At 34.2% G+C, this 20,237-nt stretch overlaps 10 protein-coding genes across 10 annotated transcripts; 5 read left to right on the top strand and 5 right to left on the bottom strand.

The window, feature by feature from the left end:
- Positions 1-176: 176 nt before the first annotated feature.
- Positions 177-2,508, top strand: NAEGRDRAFT_57037 (major facilitator superfamily protein). Its single transcript, XM_002681116.1, has one exon. It carries the CDS (start codon positions 569-571, stop codon positions 2,483-2,485), a length of 1,917 nt encoding a protein of 638 aa, XP_002681162.1. The 5' UTR covers positions 177-568; the 3' UTR covers positions 2,486-2,508.
- An 80-nt stretch (positions 2,509-2,588) lies between these two features.
- Positions 2,589-4,720, bottom strand: NAEGRDRAFT_46474 (uncharacterized protein; the record flags this gene model as incomplete). Its single annotated transcript, XM_002680955.1, has 2 exons — positions 2,589-3,648; positions 4,374-4,720. 2 exons carry the CDS (start codon positions 4,718-4,720, stop codon positions 2,589-2,591), a joined length of 1,407 nt encoding a protein of 468 aa, XP_002681001.1.
- Positions 4,721-5,766: 1,046 nt separating this feature from the next.
- NAEGRDRAFT_63493 (uncharacterized protein) lies at positions 5,767-6,231 on the bottom strand (the record flags this gene model as incomplete). Its single annotated transcript, XM_002680954.1, has 1 exon — positions 5,767-6,231. The coding sequence occupies one exon, from the start codon at positions 6,229-6,231 to the stop codon at positions 5,767-5,769; it is 465 nt and encodes a 154-aa protein (XP_002681000.1).
- A 280-nt stretch (positions 6,232-6,511) lies between these two features.
- On the top strand, positions 6,512-6,904 carry NAEGRDRAFT_63492 (uncharacterized protein; the record flags this gene model as incomplete). The annotated part of the gene is made up of 1 exon (XM_002681115.1): positions 6,512-6,904. The coding sequence occupies one exon, from the start codon at positions 6,512-6,514 to the stop codon at positions 6,902-6,904; it is 393 nt and encodes a 130-aa protein (XP_002681161.1).
- A 313-nt stretch (positions 6,905-7,217) lies between these two features.
- Positions 7,218-7,595, bottom strand: NAEGRDRAFT_63491 (uncharacterized protein; the record flags this gene model as incomplete). The annotated part of the gene is made up of 1 exon (XM_002680953.1): positions 7,218-7,595. One exon carries the CDS (start codon positions 7,593-7,595, stop codon positions 7,218-7,220), a length of 378 nt encoding a protein of 125 aa, XP_002680999.1.
- Positions 7,596-7,878: 283 nt separating this feature from the next.
- On the top strand, positions 7,879-8,655 carry NAEGRDRAFT_63490 (uncharacterized protein; the record flags this gene model as incomplete). The annotated part of the gene is made up of 1 exon (XM_002681114.1): positions 7,879-8,655. One exon carries the CDS (start codon positions 7,879-7,881, stop codon positions 8,653-8,655), a length of 777 nt encoding a protein of 258 aa, XP_002681160.1.
- Positions 8,656-8,746: 91 nt separating this feature from the next.
- Positions 8,747-10,576, top strand: NAEGRDRAFT_63489 (uncharacterized protein; the record flags this gene model as incomplete). The annotated part of the gene is made up of 2 exons (XM_002681113.1): positions 8,747-10,244; positions 10,296-10,576. 2 exons carry the CDS (start codon positions 8,747-8,749, stop codon positions 10,574-10,576), a joined length of 1,779 nt encoding a protein of 592 aa, XP_002681159.1.
- A 485-nt stretch (positions 10,577-11,061) lies between these two features.
- On the bottom strand, positions 11,062-12,771 carry NAEGRDRAFT_63488 (uncharacterized protein; the record flags this gene model as incomplete). Its single annotated transcript, XM_002680952.1, has 1 exon — positions 11,062-12,771. The coding sequence occupies one exon, from the start codon at positions 12,769-12,771 to the stop codon at positions 11,062-11,064; it is 1,710 nt and encodes a 569-aa protein (XP_002680998.1).
- Positions 12,772-12,976: 205 nt separating this feature from the next.
- NAEGRDRAFT_46469 (uncharacterized protein) lies at positions 12,977-14,350 on the top strand (the record flags this gene model as incomplete). Its single annotated transcript, XM_002681112.1, has 1 exon — positions 12,977-14,350. The coding sequence occupies one exon, from the start codon at positions 12,977-12,979 to the stop codon at positions 14,348-14,350; it is 1,374 nt and encodes a 457-aa protein (XP_002681158.1).
- A 1,062-nt stretch (positions 14,351-15,412) lies between these two features.
- NAEGRDRAFT_78449 (serine/threonine kinase) lies at positions 15,413-19,527 on the bottom strand (the record flags this gene model as incomplete). The annotated part of the gene is made up of 3 exons (XM_002680951.1): positions 15,413-17,075; positions 17,124-17,741; positions 17,789-19,527. 3 exons carry the CDS (start codon positions 19,525-19,527, stop codon positions 15,413-15,415), a joined length of 4,020 nt encoding a protein of 1,339 aa, XP_002680997.1.
- Between the last annotated feature and the right edge of the window lie 710 nt (positions 19,528-20,237).

Below are 20,237 nucleotides of genomic sequence, written 5' to 3'. Positions count from 1 at the left end.
TCTTTGCTCACTACGAGGAAGCGACACCAACCAAAACACAACCTTGAGCAGCTTGGATTTTATTCTTCTTCATCAAACTCTTTCATCCAAGGCTTACTTTGCACTTCGAGGTTCAAAGCGGATTCATAGCGGATATTAATTCCTTCATTTTTTGAGGTAAAAAAGAAATTATCGAATTGGATTCTTGTTGGAGAGAATATTGAGTTCAAATCATCTTCTCGAAAGAATTAGCAAAAAGATTCAATATTGAATAACAGTTGGAAGTCAACAAGATCCTTGCTGTTCATTATTTTGTTGGTTCATCACGGAAGAATTAATTCTCTAGACAAAGCTTTAAAAAAAGGAGGAACCATCATCATTGATCCCGACCATCTTTTCATCTAGAACAATTAATTATATATAATTATTATATATTTAATAAGAATTAGACTATATTGCGATTTTATTTAACTACTACTAGTACTGATAGTACCGATTTATATATTGGATAATTGAATTTCAAATTATTTTCTCAGTGTAAATACAAAAAGTTTCATCATCTATTATATATAATACAAATACAAATACAATGAATCTATCATCATCAGGGAATCCTCACAATGAAGATATCGCCTCTCATCCAATACAACAACAACAACAACAGAAAACACCTACATCAGCCCATACTGCTTCCTTCTCCTCCCACGTTTCTTCTCATAGCCATCATTCTAATGAAGGCATTGGCATTCTGACCGAATACAATCCAATGACCTCCTCGTTTCACTTGGAACCAATAGACATTAAACATCCAGAGAGAACCATTGCAAAACCCATGTTAGATGTAATGGGAGAGGAATTGGCAAGATTAGATACACCATCAACTCCTCACAATGATGATAACAACACAATTGATAGTCAACATCATGAGAAAGTTCCACAAAATCTTCATCATGATGGATTACAAAGACAACCACTCTACAAAACAATTGGATATTCTATATATTATATAGGAAGTGGTTCAACAAGTTCGTTTGTACTTGGATTGTTATTGCCAAAACTTGTCGTTCAAATGTTGGGATCAGAAAATAAGGAACTCTACTTGAGTATTGTTGTTTCTATTGCAACAGTTATCGGAGTGATTGTTAGTCCCATAGTTGGTAATATTTCTGATAGGATTGGTAGGAAATCACGTATTCCAATTGTTGTGGTTACTACTCTGGTGTGGGCATTGATGATTATTCTGCAATCTATTTGTTCAATGATGCATACACAGTTTCCACAGTATTATGTTTTCATATTTGTCATGTATGGAGCTGTGCTGTGTATCGGAAAATGTGGATATGTCACTTCACAAGCTATTGTGACTGCAATGGTAACAGATTTGTTCCCACAAGAACAAATCAATTTGGTTTCAGCACTTGTTGGTGTTTTTACTTTGATTGGAGTCATGTTGGGAGTTGTTTTGGGAGGTGTGATAATTGGTCATGTTGATTTGATTTGGGTATGTTTGGGATATGCAGCTCTGTGTTCAATTGTTTGTGTACCTCTCATGCTCTTCCATAGAGAGCTTAGAAAGACAAAGGTCAAACAAATTGAAAAGGAAGCTGCCAAGAAACCAGGAGAATTTGAAGACGTTCCACTCACTACAGAACCTGCACAAGAAGCACCAAAACCACGATTCTACAAGAGAGCCCTCAATTATGCTCTTGCATTTTTGGTTCCATTCAAGAATAGGAATTTTACTTGGGTTTTTATTACTCGTTTCACTATTCAATTGACAAATGCTGCTGCCAGAAATTACTTTTTCTATTTTATTCAAGAAGTTTTGACTCCATATAATTTCATCTTGACCAACAAATTCCCAACCAATAATGAGGAAGCTTTGAGTTTATTCCTTGGAATTGTTTTCGCTTTTACATTTGTTAGTGCATTATTTGCACAAAAAATAGCCGGGCTTATTGGAAGAAGATATGTGTACAGTGCTGGTGCCTTGGGCTGTGGTATTGCCAGTATTATTTTAATCATTTTCAGATCTTACAGTGTAATGATTCTGTGTTGCTCCATTCTCTATGGTTTGGGTATTGGATCATTTATTAGTGTGGACTTGTCACTTGTAAATTCAGTTCTGATTACCAAAGATGATTCTGGAAAGGATTTGGCCTTGTGGAATATTTCTGGTACAGTTCCTGAATTATTGGGTGTACCTTTGGGAGGATTGATCATTTTAATTGGTGATGCTATTGCACCAGATGTTGTTGGAATGGGCTACCTGTTATTGTACGCTCTTGGTGCATCACTCCAAGTACTATCTTCATTCATGATTTTCTGTGTTAGATTGTCTCGTGCTCAGGATACAGGAAATGGTCAACCAGTTCCAATTCATGATCAAATTGAACCAGCTCATGAACTTCACTTTGATGCAGCAGCCGAACCAACAACCATTCATCACAATGAAACACCAATCCTTGAAGAGGAACATAGGAATGAAATTGAATTGAAGGAATAAAAAACAAACTCTTTTTATTTCTCACACAAAATCCATTGAATTTCACTTCTCTCTGTACAATTTTACAATTTCAAATCTAATTTACATTTTTTCAAATCATTGTCTAATAGTAATAAGCAGGATAGGAAGAATAAACAGCTTGTGGTTGATAGGCAACTGCAGGAGCTGCATAACCATATCCAGCAGTTGCAGCAGGAGCAGCATAGCCATAGCCAGGCGCAACAGCTGTGGTTGCAGGATATCCACCCGATACATATGGTTGTGCAGCATAACCAGTTGTTCCATAGTATGGTTGTTGGACATATTGAGTTTGAGGATAAGATTGTTGTGGATAATAATATTGAGCACCACCATTGTAAGGTTGTTGGACATATTGAGTTTGTGGAACATATTGAGGCTGTTGTTGGACATATTGAGTGTTTCCATAGTATGGCTGTTGTGTTTGTGGATAATAAGCTGGTTGACCACTCTGGACAGGAGCATATTGAGGTGATGAAGTATAATAAGGTTGTTGTTGTTGTTGGACTGGTTGGCTATACACTGGTTGCTGTTGGACATATTGATTTTGAGGATAAGATTGTTGTGGAGCATATTGAGTATTTCCATAATAAGGTTGTTGTTGTTGTTGTGGTTGACTATAAACTGGTTGTTGTGAATAGACAGGTTGTTGTTGTTGATTATTTCCATAATAAGGTTGTTGTTGCTGTTGTTGTGGTTGACCAGTTGTATATTGACTATAGGTACTTTGTTGTGAATATTGTGGATATGATTGTTGTTGATTTTGATTTGGAATTGGTTGTGGCTGTGGCTGTGGCAATGGTTGACTTGGTTGTGTTGGTTGCGTCTGAGTAGGTTGTGTAGGTTGTGTCTGAGTAGGTTGACTAGGAATTACTGGATTTTGACTACTAGGAGTAGCTCCACTCGGATAAATAACCGTAATCGAAGTTGGATTTGCAGATGCTGGATACGAGGTTGTGGACACGACTTGGTTTTGAGAATTTGGATCGATTTGAGTTTGTTGAGTGACAGATCCTTGAGTAGGTTGTTGCTGTGTGGCTGTGGATGGTTGTTGGCTACTGATAATGTAGGCGCCACCTTGAACTGGAGCTAATGGTGATTTCGGATTTGAATCGGTTGGATTCGTACTAGATTCTCCACGTAAACTGGCCGAATGTGAAAGATTACAGTAGAGTAGTAGGACCAGAAGGAGAGAAAGTATGAGTACTTTAATGTTGGAAGGTAGTTTTTGTTTCATTTGATTTTTTTTCGAATAATGTTAAGTTTCGTTTTTGGAAAAATCTATTTGAATATTTTCTAAAAATGGAAAATGATCAGGTTGGGGAATTGAATTATTGAATTCATTTTCCATGAAGGGAGTTATTGAATTGGAAGTGTTATCTTTACAAAATTCTCAATCTAGTTGGTTATCTTTTCCAATTCAAAAGTTGGAAATATTTCCTTCCTAATCCACAAATTTTCATTTTGCCAAAACTAGTGTTCAACGTTGTTGTGAATAAACCCCTGAATGCAACGATGAATTTTGTTGTTCCATTCACAAGAAAGACAAGACCACCATAGGAAATTTGAAAGGTTTATCCTATCTAAAATAGAGCTTTGCATTTTACTGTAATCACAACGTAACAGAATAGAAAATGATCGGTTTCGATTGATATATGGAAAATGCCTTGATATCACAATTTGGTCCACTTTTATCTTTGCATAATTTTGACAGAATGTCGACTTCATATTGGACGGTCCATGTTTAGTCCAATAATTGAAAATGAAGCGATTGTTGTTTCACACAAATTAATTTTTTTTATTGGTATATGATGGTCTCACAAGGTCTCACTAAGAGTTTCGAAAAAATTACATTGATTGGTTTCTTTACCAATAACGGTATGAATAAGCATAAGAATAAGGATAACTGTAACCATAGGAGTAAGGGTAGCCATAACCACCATATGAGTAAGGATAACCATAACCACCGTATGAGTAAGGATAACTATAGGAATAAGCATAGCTATATGGATATGAGTAACCATAGCTGTATGGATATGAGTATCCGTAACTATATGGGTAGGAATAGCCATATGAGTATGGATACGAGTAACCATAGGAGTAAGGGTAACTATATGCATAACGGTAGCTGTACACTAATTGTCCATCAGCTTTATCAGCATTGAAGAATAGGGCAGCCAGAATGCAAACCAGAACAATGAAGAGTATCTTTTTCATGGTTTCGAACAGGTTATTTGACAGTTAGTTGGTTAGTTTGATTGGAAAGGTAGCTGATTGAATGATATCAATTTGTTTTTGATTGTTTTTGATTCGGTATAGTTTCACTTTGATTCGTTTAAATTGGTCTGACTCAAATCCTTAAAATGTAGAATCTCTTTAATGGGAAATCTAAAATGTCCAATTTCTGAAATAATTCTTTTTTATTTTGGATTGGAATCTTGATTTGTACAAAAATTAGTTGGTGGTAGTGGTTGTGGTTGTTGTAACAACTTGTTGAGTAGATGAATGGAATTGTTGTTGTTGAGCATTTTGTACAACAACTACACCTGCTTGTGTTTGCACTGGTTGAACAACAACAGTTGTTGTCTTTTGCATAAATTTGGCATTGCATACATCAACCATGCCAGGAATCAAAATCAAATCAATTAGCTGCAAAATACCAAAGATACCACACGTTAAGAAACTAACAATTCCGAGAATGAGTGAATCCAGATAAAATCTATGAATACCACAAAAGCCAACACAGCATAATAACCATAAAAGATAGGCCTATTGGTTGTTGATATGGTTTTTTTATGATAAAATTCATTGTATAATTGTATCATGACCACAATGATGAAAATATTAAGGATGATGATAATTAATAACGGAATTACAACTAATTAAACAGTACATACAACTCCGGCAGATCTCATGATGATACTATTTGTATAAATAAATATTCAATTTAAACGGCTGAAAATGTTTCAAAAGAAAAAACAACTACGGTAAGGGTTGTGTTTGTTTTTTTAAAGTTTGTTGTTTTTAGAACTTGTAGTTTGTTGGCGGGAAACTTTTTTAACGTAAGTTCATCAACGGATGAACATGAAACAACACAGTGAAGCTGGCTGTTAGCATAAAAAAGGTGTTCAATAGCCATATTTTGTAAGCGAATAGTCAACTTGATATTGTAGGCAAATTACCATATTTAATATATATAATACAATAAATTTATTAATATTTACAAGAGTATTAAGATTAAAATGTTGATAAGAAGAAGAAAATTATTCATCCTCCTCTTCAATTTCTTCTTCATCAACATAATTTTCAAAATCTTCATCATCACTCACTATTATTACTTCAGATTCTTCTTCCTCTTCATCGTGATAATCTTCATCCTCTTGGTCATTACTTGACACACCCATCAACTTGTATGACAATTCTGATCTAAATGACATTCTCATAGTATTGCCATCGACGTTCCAAATGCCATTAGAAGTTGTTGATTTTCCAACCTCATCTACGGCTACCAGCAAAATGGACTTTTTCATTAGTCTTCGAATTACATCGAATTCGTACTCACGGATTTGTTCTCTTAATTCTTCTCTCATTTTCATTCCAACGAGGGCACCGAATTGGGCCATATGTCCTTTGGTGATTAATTGCTCTGCCTTTTCAACACGAGGAAAATACTTGATTTTCTTTCCTACTGATGGCGATGATGATGATTGTTTTGATGATGGTGGCATTACGTTAGGGTTATGTTGTTCTTGTTCTTGTTAACTGGAAGTGTTCTATCGCGTTTTTTTTGTTGCTGAAAAAAGCTTGCAAACAAAACTAGCGCACTTGTTAGAATAGGCAGAACAGAAACATTTGTTTTCTAGTGAATTCTGGAACTCACACCAACCTACAAAGTACTTTTGAAAGTAATAATTAAACAATTTGTACATACCGAAACATCAACACAAATGCACTATTTGCATATCAAAGAAATCGAATCTAATACATTCTAATAACAATCTTCAAAAAATGTCTCTTCACCAACGACAACTACCAACTTCAAATTACAAAATCAAGGAAAGATCTTTGTGGACCAGATTGGAAGAGGATTACTATTTGTTATTTATCATTTCTAGTGGCTTGACCTTGTGTAGAATAGTTTCTGGAATAATTTCACTTTCGTTCACACTAGTACTTTCTTCCGAATTGTCAAATGAATGCATTAAGGGCATGCTTACCAATGGTCTCACCGCTTTTGATTCAGTATTACCTTTTACTTATACACAATTTGGAGTTATTAGTCTTGTCTTTTTACTAATTCCAATTAATCACCTAGTGCTCTATTTTTGGTTGAAGAAGAATTCCAGAGTATATAGATATATTGTTGGATTATCCAGAAGATTTGAAAGAGATGAAGATTAATGATTCCACTCATCCAATTATTGTTTCCACAGTCATCCGCGCTTAAGTTTTCGGGCCAAATAAATCGAAAACAATTTTCATCATCAATTCGGTAAATATCATGATAATTTATTTACATTCTATCCTATGGATATGTAAATAAAAACTAAATATTATTCCTAGCACCAAAATATCAAAATTTTCTCCTCCATCATATATTAATATTAATACTATTACAATATAATCACCATCATGATCAAATTAATTAAATATTAAATTTTGCTCATCATCAAAGCCTAAAAACCATCACCAAATAATTCTTCAAGAAGAAATTCTACTTTTTCTTCTTCTTCTTTTGTTTTTCAGCCTTTCCACTTGTTCCTTCCTCCTTTGCTTCAAACTGTCCAATAATATCTGCTGGTAATTTAAAGTATTCAATCTTTCTACTTTGTATGATGGGAGGAACATCCTTAGCCTCTCCCAAAACCTTCAAATCATAGAATGTACCAACACGTCTTTCGATATCATCAATTGGAAGAGTAACATTAGCCTCTTGTTTCAAAACGACATGCATATTCAACATGGAGAAGGCTTTGTAGTGGGAGATTGGAACGACTGAGGACATGCAATCGAAGAGAATTATATCTGATTGGAGATCAAATTTTTGTTGTTGTTCGGATGTTGAAGATGATGAAGCTTCTATTGTTGCCATTTTTTTTTACAAATTCTTAACTATCATGCTTATCTTTCTTCTTCAGAAGAACTGTTGCTTGACTTTGATTCAAGTTACATTGCTATTTTCCATGTTGAAAAATAGAAAATTGTTGTTCAATTTATTTAAAACACATATGATCTTTTTATAGATTGTTGTAAAACATTTGATTTTCCAAACCAAAAAAATGGTCAAACACGCTTTTGCAAAATTTGCAACAGATTTTGAAAGGATTTCTGGTTTAAAATTTGTAAGTAATGGGAACCAATCACCAACCTTTCAAATGCCTGATTCTACTTCAACCACTCATACCAATAACAAAAGAAAAAGACAAATCCATGATTCCGAAATTTCTCCTATTGATGACAATTATTCAACATCATCTAAAGAGAATGTTGATCTTTTGAAGAAAGAAATTGCAGAACTCCAGCAGAAATTAGCAGAATCCAATCGTATGCAAAACTATTTTGCTTCCGAATCAGCCAAGAAAAGCAAGGAAATAGAAGACTTGAAAATGAAACTTGACTTTAAAACTGTAGAATCAAATCAAAAGTCCAAATATCTCAGTCAAATATTTAACGATATTGTTTCCCACTCCTCCAAATATGTAAAACCAGAATATGCTATTATGGAAACTTGTCAATTGGTTGGAAATGATCGCATTCCAGAAGAATTTCATTCAAAAGCACTCAACAATGAAGAAAGCTTTTCCATTGAATTAAATGGTAAAACATTTACCTTAACTCCTCAACAAAGGGAAAAACTTGGTCAGAAAGATTCTGGACAAGTATTTGCATTTGTATTTTTTGAATTACTAAAGATGAATATCAATTCTAATAGTGAGATACGAAAACCAGAATTCAAAACATCAATTATTGATCAATTAGTCATATATAACAAATACTTCCAAAGTAGACGTGAATCAGCAGCAGTTAAGAACAAAGACCCTTTGTTAAAGGCATACAGTAACTTTCTGAATATTCCAACAAGTAAGAAGCCTCTTCCGAAATATTTTGCAGAATACGATTCAAAATACTACACCTCCAACAATGTACAATAAAAATTAATTCAATTAAATCAAAAAAAGTGATTATGTTAGGTTTCTTACTATTAAATTAATATTAAATATTTAAATATTTTGTAAAAAAAAAATGGTCCACCAATTGATGCAACTTCCTACCGAAATTTGGTTTGAAATTTCATCATTTATTCCAATTGATGATTTGGTAAATTCACAACTTTTTCTCCTCTCCAAGCCTTTCCTTCGTTATTTTCTTGATCATCACGACTTTGTAGTCGATGAAGAATTTGCTGATCACCAAATTCTACAACACGACAATAATCATAATCATAGAACGAACAAATATGATGGGGATGGAACAGGAGGTTTATTCTACAAAATTCTGTGTCAATGTTTGGCGAGGGAATTTATTGGAAAGACAATCGAGAGAATAATGGCAAGACGATTCTTTATGTATTCGGTGGGTGATTTTGATGAAGCGAGGAATAATCATGATTACGAATTGTATAGTAGAAAGGGCAATAATAATAATGGTACTGCGTATGCATATCCTACGGCTACAGATATGGACATGGAAACCGGTCCAAGAAAGGTACATTCTTATTCGAGAGTGAATGCAGAACCGTGTGGACAGTCAATGGCCAAGCTCAGAAAGAAACTGAAACGATTGATAGAGTTTAGTTTAAACTATTTTCCACACTTATATGAGGAATTTAAGATTGAAATTGATGGGGCATTGAAGAAATCTATCAAGGCATGTACTCATATCGATAAGCTTTCAAATGGACAAGTAATTAGTGAAATTATCAAGGAAAATTTTTATTTATTGAATAGAAAACCAAACAAACCAAAGATTTGGGATTTGGACAGAAGGGAGAAATCTATTGAAATACGGGAGAAGAAACTCAAAGAAAGAAATAATGTTCAATGGAAAATACTATGGAAATACCAATATCGTGAATTTTTGTTGGACGAATTGAAATTTTATAGAGATAAGCTAGGATCCCGATTATTAATTCTCAAAGCACCAGAGAGAATTTATGGAAAGGGATCAAATATACCTATTGATGATTTATTAGACATTATCGAGAAAATATTAGAAATTATACCAAGATTAGGGAGTAAGATTTTCAAAGAATACCAAGAAAAGAACTTGTTCATGTACAAGAAGAAAGCTATTCGTGGTGAGCCGAAAGCCAACATTAATTTAATTGACAGTATTATAATCACATTGAGTCAATGCGTAAAATATCGCCAATATTGCATCCCCAGAAGAGAGGATGTAATAGGAGAAGAAAAATTTGAAAGGGTTGTTGCAATTCTAGATCGTTGCATGAAGTTACACGAAGAGTATTTCACAACACTCAAATGTATTTTCTCTGATACATCTATTTATCATTATATTGTGAAATTGGAAAGTAATGAACTTTTAGAACGATATCTCACTCCTGTGGCGATGGAACGAATCAGAGAAGCAATTAGTATGCACAACTCGTTTCTTATGTATTGCGTTATATGCATTGATGAACCATCAGATACAATCATTAATTTTCTTCGAACCCTATATCTGACAATTGATTTTAAGCTTAATGGCTATGAAACCAATATTGGCACTGAAATAATGGAAGGTAAGTATTTAAAATATTTTGATTAGCGAACAAACAAATTTGTTCTCTAAGGTGGTGGAGTTTATAGAGAGAGTTTTGATTCAAGAAAATGGTATCAATTATTAATTGAATTATTTGGAAAGCAAGAAATATTGGATTCTTTCAATGTTGATAGTCTGACTTCCTTTTCATATTTACCGGAAACGCATAAAACAGTTATTAAGGAATTATTTGGAAAAGAGTTTGAAGAAAAATACGATAAAGTGATGGATGATCATAACAAAGTTGCTGCATATATGGGACAAGATTGGGATGATGTAGAGGGGCAAGGATGGGATCAACAATCCATTTAACTAGTTTAACATATAAATTGTAATATTTATTAACGTCTCTTGTATCGTAAAGACCTGAGAGACGAGGTCTACAACCAACAATAAGTTTCGGTTCAGCGTTTGAGTGTTGTTCTTTTGGAAATCTTCACTACGCCAAATATTTGGAGGTACACTTCTCTTTTCTAAAATGTAAACTGTTGTTAAACTTTGCAAAATATTCTTCAAAAGTTTGATGATTTAACAATGGATTTGGATTCAGAATTCCATTATGGGTTGACCATCAAATTCTATCCTATAATTGAGTGGTGGAGATTAAAGTAGAGGAGTCTTTGCTGATAATAAGACAAGAGAGAGTTTCTCCAGAAGGAGAGTGCAATTATGTCAATTATAGTCATTGTATACAACTCATTGATAATTTTGTTGGATCGCGATCTGAGTTTCAATGATAGCATTTCAAAGGTTGGAGACAGGCTTGTGATTGGTACGGTTACACCATAACAATCCATTTAAAATTCATTCCACCAAAGTACACAAAAGTGATTTACAAAATCATCATATGATATCCAAAAGCATCCATCTTCTGAAACACTTCTCAGTTCACTGGCAATATCAGGATATTTGGCCCATTGTACACAATTATCAGACCACAAACCATTCCATTCCTGTTTGGACCATGTATTTCTTATGTGGAGAAGATTGATGCCGTGTTGAGGATATTTTCTATAACCCAACATGGAATATCCATGATAGTGAACAATTCCATACTCATCAACATAGCCCTCCTTGGTATTAGCATTACTGGTACAGACTGGTACGCTCTTTTTACTGTCCAATAAACTCTCCACGAGTGGATAGAATTTTCCCTGAGAGATTATAGTTTTCCCCTCAGCAGAGTACCATTGAATGTTTTTACCATTTTTGCCGCTTAATAAGTACAACAACACTTCAGCAGGATTAATACCATGATTTCCAACAACTGGATGAAGGGATTCAAAGCTTCCACACAGTTTTGCAAATGCCTTCTCAATTAACGGAACCCACAATTCTCCAACTGTACTACTCCTTGAACATTTAAAATTGGTTGATGTAAATTGAAAGTAATCATCCAAGAGAATGAATATTTTTGAACCATCTGTTGAATGGAAAGACAAGACAAACAATCCCAATGATGGATCAATATGTTCACACTTGCAAAATACTTCCTTAATCTTGTCTGGTAAGGTGGCTGCTCCACTCATTGATTGGATTAACCAACAATCACCTGCTCCTCCTTGTATTGGTGCTTTTGGAGAAATATCACCTTTGAAAATACTGGCTTGATTTTTGAAATAATCACTAGCTCTCTTCCAATTATCTCCTGGGAAAAAGTCTTCATCAATGAATCGTTTTCCTTCTTGTTTGAGTTTGGTTTCAATTTCTGAAATGATCCGATCAATGTGAGGTTCAGTGAAAAACTTGAGTGCACGTCCACACCTTCCTTGAATATGCTTCTCAAGAATAGAGTGACAACTAGTTTCTGAAGGTGAATCTATCACTGAGGCAGTAATTTCAATTTCATCAGGATCGAGGAATTGAGAAGGTTTTTCAGATGAGGCAGTAATTATCTTCTGATAGGAACCATCAGGAGTTTTGAAAAGAAAGATATGACCATGTCCACTCATACTATCAAAATTCTTTCCAGAATCCAAAATTCCATAACTTCTCAAATTACCTTCAAAATCAATCCAATAAGACTCCAAATTATGTCCAGTTCTATTCTTTACATGTAGCTCTGCAGGCCAAGTTCCAGTTGCTGATTTCAAACCATAATATTGATCTTGACTTCCTACAATACTATTTCTATAAGTAATCTTTTCAAACAAACGAGGTGGAGCATCACCAGGTGTAGGAATCATTCCACCACTACTTTTACTGTTGCCACTTGTATTATAATTATTTTCACCATATTTCAATGTTGATCGATCGGGCAATTGCTCATCAATCACAAACAAGCCCACAATCTTTCTGCTCAATAAACTTCTCATCAGGAAGGGATGAGTAGCAAAGGTTTTCTGTCCAACTTGTTGCTTTGGAGCAATGGTACTAATAAAAACCTCAGCACCCGAATAATCAATCCAAAACAAATCGACCACATCAGTATCAGAGGAGTTGGAAAAGCAAACTTGTTTTTCAATATCAAAAGACTGAGAGCAGAGATTACTTGGCTTGTCAAACATTTTTTTTAATCTTTGAGATGAACTTGACGTTGCAACTTCCCGCCATTTTGTTATTTACGATTTTCAAAAAAAAATAAATTCAACATGTGCAACAGATGATTTAAGGCTTTTAAATGAAACTTGCAATTTGAAAAAGAAGATTAAGAAGAACTTGGTGTAAAGATGAAAGCGCAAGAAGAAGTTAGAACGTTTCTAATAGTAAAAAATGCGAGTAGAAAGTTGTTCGGTTTGTTTGGATGATTTGAGTGAACATGTGGAGGCTAAATATCGTTGCAATGATTGTGGATTGTTTTATTGTTCTGGTGATGGAAAGAGACATGCAAAGAAACATCCCGATCACGTTGTGGAAGAATTGATGCATAATAATTCATCATCATTACCAATTAATAATTTAATTTTGAATCATCATGAAATTTGTCATGTTCATGCTTGTCCGATCAATACTTATTGTAAAAATTGTCAACAAGTTATTTGTTCTGCTTGTGGTTTGGAGATGCATAAATTGCATGATTGTTTCTTGATTGATCAAATTTACAATGAAGAGAAAATTAAATTCCGAGTCGATTTGGAAACCTTGCAAAAGAGAGTTTTGCAATTTGATAACTTGATTGGTGGGAGTGCAAAATTGGATGAAACACTACATCAAATTGAAATTCGAAAAATTGCTGAGATGGATTTAATTGATGAACTCTTCGATGAAGTAATTAACAAGACCAATAGTAGAAGAGAATACTTGAAAAAGTCATTAAATGACATGGCCGTGGAAAGAATTAACTTGATTACAGAGATTTTAGAAATGAAGCAAGTAATTGAAAAGGAAGCTCTTATTAATATTGATAAAATTGAAGAAATGTCAAAGATTGATCTGATTAGAAACAAGATATTGTTACAAAAGAAAATTTATAGCACCTATGACAAGATGGAAAACAATTTGAGATTTAGTAGTGCAGAACAATTGAACAACTTTTGTTTGGAAAGTGACAAACACAAGCTTAAAGTAATTTTGGATTCAATTGAAAATTTGGGAAGAGTGAATGCTAATATTCCATCAACTACTTACCTTCTCAATCGCCATTTAGATCCAATCCAAGATATTATTCCTGATGAATTTTACTATGACAGAGATAATGTTACAAAAGAAGCAAATTTATTTACCAAAACCTCATATTCTGGACATTCTGTAGTAATTAGTTCAATGAAGATTAGTGAAGGAGTTGTAGAGTGGAGAGTTGACTTGAAAAATATTTGTAAATGGATTGGTATTGGTGTTTGTCAAAAGTCTGTATTTGATAATAAGGATTTTACATGTTTTAAATCTCCATTCAACAACCACAACTATGACGTTCTCACAAGTAATAGATATGTCTTTTCTTGTTCTGACAAGACTCTCAATAATACTCTGCGAGGATTGGACTTTGTTGACTCTAATGAAATATTTTGTGAAGTTGATTGCAACACAAAAACCCTCACCATAAGGCAAGGAGCACAACAAAGATTTTCCTTACAAGGACTCCAATTGCCAGTTTATCCAATCATTGTCTTACTTACTAAGGGATGTTCTGCCTCTATTAACTTTTAAATAAACTTGGTTCTTGATTATTGCATAATGACCTATAAAAAAATTACCTCCAAATGCTAGCAGAAAATTCTTCACACGAGATAATTGCTCATCATCACGATAAGCAGCCAAGTAATTTAAAATCCTCCTTAATAGCCATGATGAGAACCTTACTAGTAATTAGCATCATTATGCTCTGTATTTATGTTATTTATTTTATTGTTCCCTATTGTCTTGGGTGGTTTAAGCCATTTACTAAGGGTGGCTCATGTACAGCATGCAATGATGCTCTTTTGGAATCGGAGAGTGATTTCTATGATCCAACATGGCGAAATACATGTTCTTGTAACTGTTGGGATGGAAGAGCTAAGGGTCCTTATCCAAGAGGAAATTTCAAATATATCTATTATCAAGTGGAAGGAACGACTCTTTGGTTGGTATTTGTGTCGATTCTTATGGTCATTTCATTTTACCAGAGTTTGAATAATTTAATTCAATTAATTTGGAGTGGAAATTGTAATTACTCCCTCATTCCAATTTATATTCTCGGATGGTTTGGAGTCTATTATGGATATGGAGCTCACTTTAATTATTTCAATGACGATTTTCATAGTTTGAGTTGGCACCAGTTCTATTTCACCATTTCTGAATGTGTCATGTTGTTCACTACATGCATGTTGTTGGATAAACAGTGGAATCGATCAGTTTTCAATAATAGCATTTCAGAGATTGTTCAACAGGATGGATCCTTAATGCAGTGCAAGGTTAAGGCAATGAATTACTTGCTTTGGATTGTTTTGAGTTTTAGTTTGACTCATATTGTGCAAGTTATTCATGATCAAGGTTTGGATCATTTAGGTCGTTTGTTATTTCTGCGTGATGTTGCATTGGTATTTTCTGATGTTCCCTATGTATTGATGTGTATATATTATTTGAGAATTTTCAAGATTTTCAAAAAACCTGTTGAAATGTCAAAGGATTACCATGATTTTGTTAGAATAATGAAAAGAAATCTCCTCTACGTTGCCATTTCAGTTGTAGTGATGGTTTTCCTTCTCAGTACTGTGACTTTTGGTGGTTAATTCACAACATTTGTATGGATGAAACATCTACTACACCAACGACTCCCTTAATGGCATTGTAGGTTTTGATAGATGTGAAAGTTTTCAAATCAAGTGTTCCCATCCTACCTCTCTTAGTTCCATAGAAAATAGTATTGGAATAAACATGGAGTGTCTTGATAGCATCCAGGTTGACTTTGAACGACTTGCATTCTTGGTCGGTAGATGAAGTGGAGCTATTGCTTGGTAACTTTCTAACATCCCACAATTTGATAAATCCATCATTAGAGCATGTAATGAAATGATTTCCATCTCTAAATTCCTGTCCGTCATAGCTCTTTTCAATTTCAACAATTTTGTTAATATAGTTTGAATGAGGTGAAAAGTTGATAATTGGTTGATGTTGTCTCTTGTCCCATCCTTTTAGTTCCTTGAAAGATCCTGTCAAGAGGATTGAACTGTTTGAATTGTAGAGACAGGAGTAAATTTCATCAGAGTGAGCTTTTTCTCTCTTTTGTAAACACTTTTCAAAATCCCATTCATAAATACTCATATCTGCTCCAACACTGAACAAGGACGTTTCTTGTATACTCCTTGATGAGTTAGTACTAGCCAACGCAAAGACGTGTCCACTTTCGTGTTTAAATGTTTGAACACATTCCAAGTTTGTGAGATCCCAAATTTTTACCGATTTGTTATAGGCACCAGAAGCAAAATATTGATCATTGAGTTGTCTAAAGCATTTCAATCGATGCTTGTGTGCATTCAATCTGGAAATTTCCTTGAATGAATGAGAGCCCTCTCTTCTAATTTTAACAATTTCTCCAGATTGCAATCCAAGAATGACCTCACTCTCACTTACTGGCATCATTTGTTCACAGGTTATATCTGATTTCAATTCCAATATGTAGGGAACATTAGATATTTCCAAAGGCGAATTTTCATTTTGTGGAGCTACCGGGAATATTCTCAAGTTAGAACTCCACCAACTTGCCACAAGTAAGAGATTATTCTTTTTGCCATCATTATCCTTTGTGGTTGCCAGAAGGTTCTTTTTCATAAATGTTTTCAATCCTTGAGAGGAAGTTGATGTGACATTGTATTTCAAATCTTCTACCAATTTCACTAATAGCTCATTCTCTTCCTGAATCATTTGGGAGGTGTATTGGGAAGTGATTAGTAGTACTCTATCTAATTGAGGTTTTAAACATGGAGAGGAGAGCAAGGTTTCAATGGTTGGTCTTTTAGAAACTTCCAGAGTGAACATGTCCATTATTAAATTGATAAATTCCAAACAATCATTAGAATCTTGTTCTGTCTTGATATATTCATTATTCAAGAGCAGAGCATCCTCCAAATTCTTTTTAATTGTGGGACCTTCTCTCTTGTAGAGCATCATTGCTATTGGTTTTGGCTTGTAAGTAGCAAGTTCAAATAGAGAAGCTCCCAGAGACCAAACATCTGCATCCACTTGATAATTTTCACCATATAAAATCTCAGGTGACATGTACATTTGGGATCCAACTGTAGTTTGAACCATAGATCCTTCATTGTACTTTCTAACAGTTCCAAAATCTCCCAAAATTACAACTATTGAAGATTCTTCCTCTTTGAAATATTCCTCTGGAAGGAAGGTCTTTTCCGTCTTCAAGTAATCAATAAAGATATTGGCTGGTTTAATATCTCTGTACACAGTAAATTAACATCCATTTTTCTATAATTTTAATACTCACCTGTGAAGTAAACCCTTTTGATGGATAAATTTCAATACTAGACACAATTGAATCATGATTGATTTTAAAATTCTAAAATCCATCTTCTTGTTACTTCCCTTTCTTTTAGTAATCCATTCGAATAAACTTCCATGTTCATATAATTTCATAGAATAGCTCACATGACCAATCTGTTGTGATGCTTTGTCCTTCATTAGAAAGACGTCCTTTACCTTCACAATGGCTGGATGATCTTTCAAATCACGCAATGTATAATACTCCTGCAAATTTTCATAAATAATCTTTTCGGTCTCATCCTCAGTTTCATCTCCACTCAAATTCGTCACAATTCTCTTGAGTGCTAATCTTTCCTTTGTCGATTTTATCTTTGCAAGATAAACCTGACCGAAAGATCCTTCACCCAATTTTTGTTTAATTTTGTAAACATCGAGAAGGGTTTCGGATGCATCACTCTCTGTTGTTGTTGTGGTAATAATATTCGGAGGATGAAGATATAATGTTGCAGAATCCTCCTTGGCTACCAATTGTTTTAATAGTGTTGATGGTTTGCTGTTGAGAGAGGGCAACAATAATGGTGTTGACCTGAGATAGTGAGACATTTTTTTATGTGTGAGGATTCTTTACATGTGTGTCATCAATTACTATGATGGATGATATTATTTTACAATGATTCTTTGATCTTTTTGAAATGTTCATCTACAGTTGGTGCAGATTCACTATTGTTGAATATTTTAGAAAAGATGGTGAGATTGTTCTTCTTTTGAATTTCATAACTTTCCTGTCTGACGACTGTTGAGCTTTCATCGACATCTTCAATAATACTGGTCAATCTGCTGTCTGGTTCAGTGTCTAGAGTAATGGCAAATAAGACATGCTTGAATTTGTCTCTAAACAAGTCGCTCATTAGAACTTCCTTAAAGAGTGAGGCAATGTGATAGGAAGGATTAGAATGTGAATTCACACAACCAAAATCAGACAGTACCAAAGCATCATGTCCCTTACTGAGTGCAACTTCCAAATAGGAGGCAATCTTCTTTTTCATTGTGGTTGTGAGTTTAGCAGGAAGGAAATATTCATATTCTGGCTCAGAAGTTGCATCTCCAGAATTTTCTGTTGCCACTAATTTCTTCTTCTCTGTTGGAGGATTAATTATAGGACTCAATAAGAACATTGACATGTTGGTAGGCTTTTCCAAGAATGCATATCCTTCATATTTTGATTTTCTAATCACGAGACAATTGTTTACATAGATTCCTCCAAACTCTGGCAATGGATAAAACCACGTACGACCTGATATTCTATATGGATCAGCAGAGCAAAGTGCTAGAGAAGTTCTTCGGCACATATCCTCTTCCTGTGTATTTCCTCCCTTATCATATAAACCACCTGGGATATTTTGGCTTGCACTGACAAGCACGAGTGGATTGACCTTTGAGTTTTTCTTCAAGGCCAATGCTGCTTCCAAAATATCTCCTTCAACTACTTGGAATATTGTTTTGGTTGTTTGATTTTCCTTTGTATTCATCTTTTTAGATATTTGTACAACAGATTCCAATTCTGCACAATCAATGAGCTCGGTAGAGCTTGAAATCTTCTTGATGGCATTAAAATCCAAATGAATTGTAGTGACTGGAATTTCTTTTTCTGGAATTCCATCATCAAAGAAGAAAACTTCTTCCTCCTCTTCCTCAGGTTTTTTAGATGTTGGTTTGGTGACCTTCTTTTTATCCTTTTTATCCTTTTTAGGATCCTTTTTCAAATTTCTTTCGTTCAACATGATAATTTCATCCAAAGGTGGTCTGTCTTCCTCTCCCATAATTTCAAATCCTTCAAATGTTCCATCATGCGCCAATTCCTCAGCAGTCAATTCAAATTCAGCCTCTGGATCAACCTTCTTATTCTTCCTCTTCTTTTTCTTTTTAGTTTCTGGTTCCTCCTCAACTATTTCTTCTTCCTTCTTCCTCGGAACGTATGGCTTTCTCACGAACACTCTCTCATGAATAGGAATTTGTGTCTCCTCCTCAACCTGTTCAACAGGAACTATAGTCAAATCCTCCACAAAATACTTTCCTCTCAAGAGTGATTGCAATGTTCCCATTTGAATCATCTTTCTCAGATCTTTCCTACACTCTGTAACATTTTCATTCCACTCTTTATAATCAAAATAATACATTTTCCAATCGGAAGGAGAGAATAACCTTTTCAACAAGATCAAAGCCAAATCACTTGTATTCTCCTTCGATACAAAATACTTGACAATCTCTTGATAATGTTTAGGAAGGAGATAATGTTTTGGCGACTTTTGATTTGAAGTACGAGCTGAAAAGGGGATTTGCAATGGCGAGGCCATCGAATGACTGGTATTGGCCGATGGCAATGTTTTGTTACGAAAGTTTTTTCCCATTTTTTTTAAGATTGATTTGTCTTGTATTGAAATGGAATAATTGGTTTAAAAATAGAATTATTATCGATTGCAATTATTGAAAATTAAGAAATAAGGCAGTTGAGATTAAGTATTGGAAAGTTGTTGATAAATATCGTGAAACGATGGACAAATTAGGTTGGGTCTGAATTCGTGTTTCGAACCTCATTCAAATCTCAATACGAAACCAAAAATGTACATAAGTTTGTCTAAATGTATTCGAATGGGACATGATGTGACATCATTCCTTTAAATATCAATCTCCTTAGATTAATTTGTAATGAAACACATCATGCCCAGAAAGTTCTCTATCTCTTTTTCTATTCCATTTACACGCGTTGAAAACAAAAGTATGTCAAGGAGATAATCGAAATCGAGCATTGCTAGATACGCACCGATTAAGGCATTACTATGAACATTTTAAGAAAGTAATTCTAGAAATATTCGATTTTAAACATTGTGACAATCTCAAACTTTGTTTAAAATCTGCCAAATTTCTGGATGTATTTTGATATAAAATAATACAAAAAAACCATTTCAAACTAATAATGAGAGAATCTCAAGGTGTAGATAGAAGAACCAAGAAGAGTAATAAGTATGTCACTATGATATGGAAGGGAGAATATTGTAAACCATTGCCAACAACTTCGGGTGAGAAGGAATTTGTCTTTAGAAAGACAATATCTGAAAAG

Source organism: Naegleria gruberi, assembly GCF_000004985.1.
Source record: "Naegleria gruberi genomic scaffold NAEGRscaffold_7, whole genome shotgun sequence".
NCBI lineage: Eukaryota > Heterolobosea > Eutetramitea > Acrasida > Naegleriidae > Naegleria > Naegleria gruberi.
The sequence above is the reverse complement of the archived record's forward strand: the minus strand, read 5'-3'. Positions and strand labels throughout refer to the sequence as shown.

Excerpts from the sequence above, each read along its gene's own strand:
- NAEGRDRAFT_57037 (XM_002681116.1), top strand. The coding sequence starts at position 569 with ATGAATCTATCATCATCAGGGAATCCTCACAATGAAGATATCGCCTCT.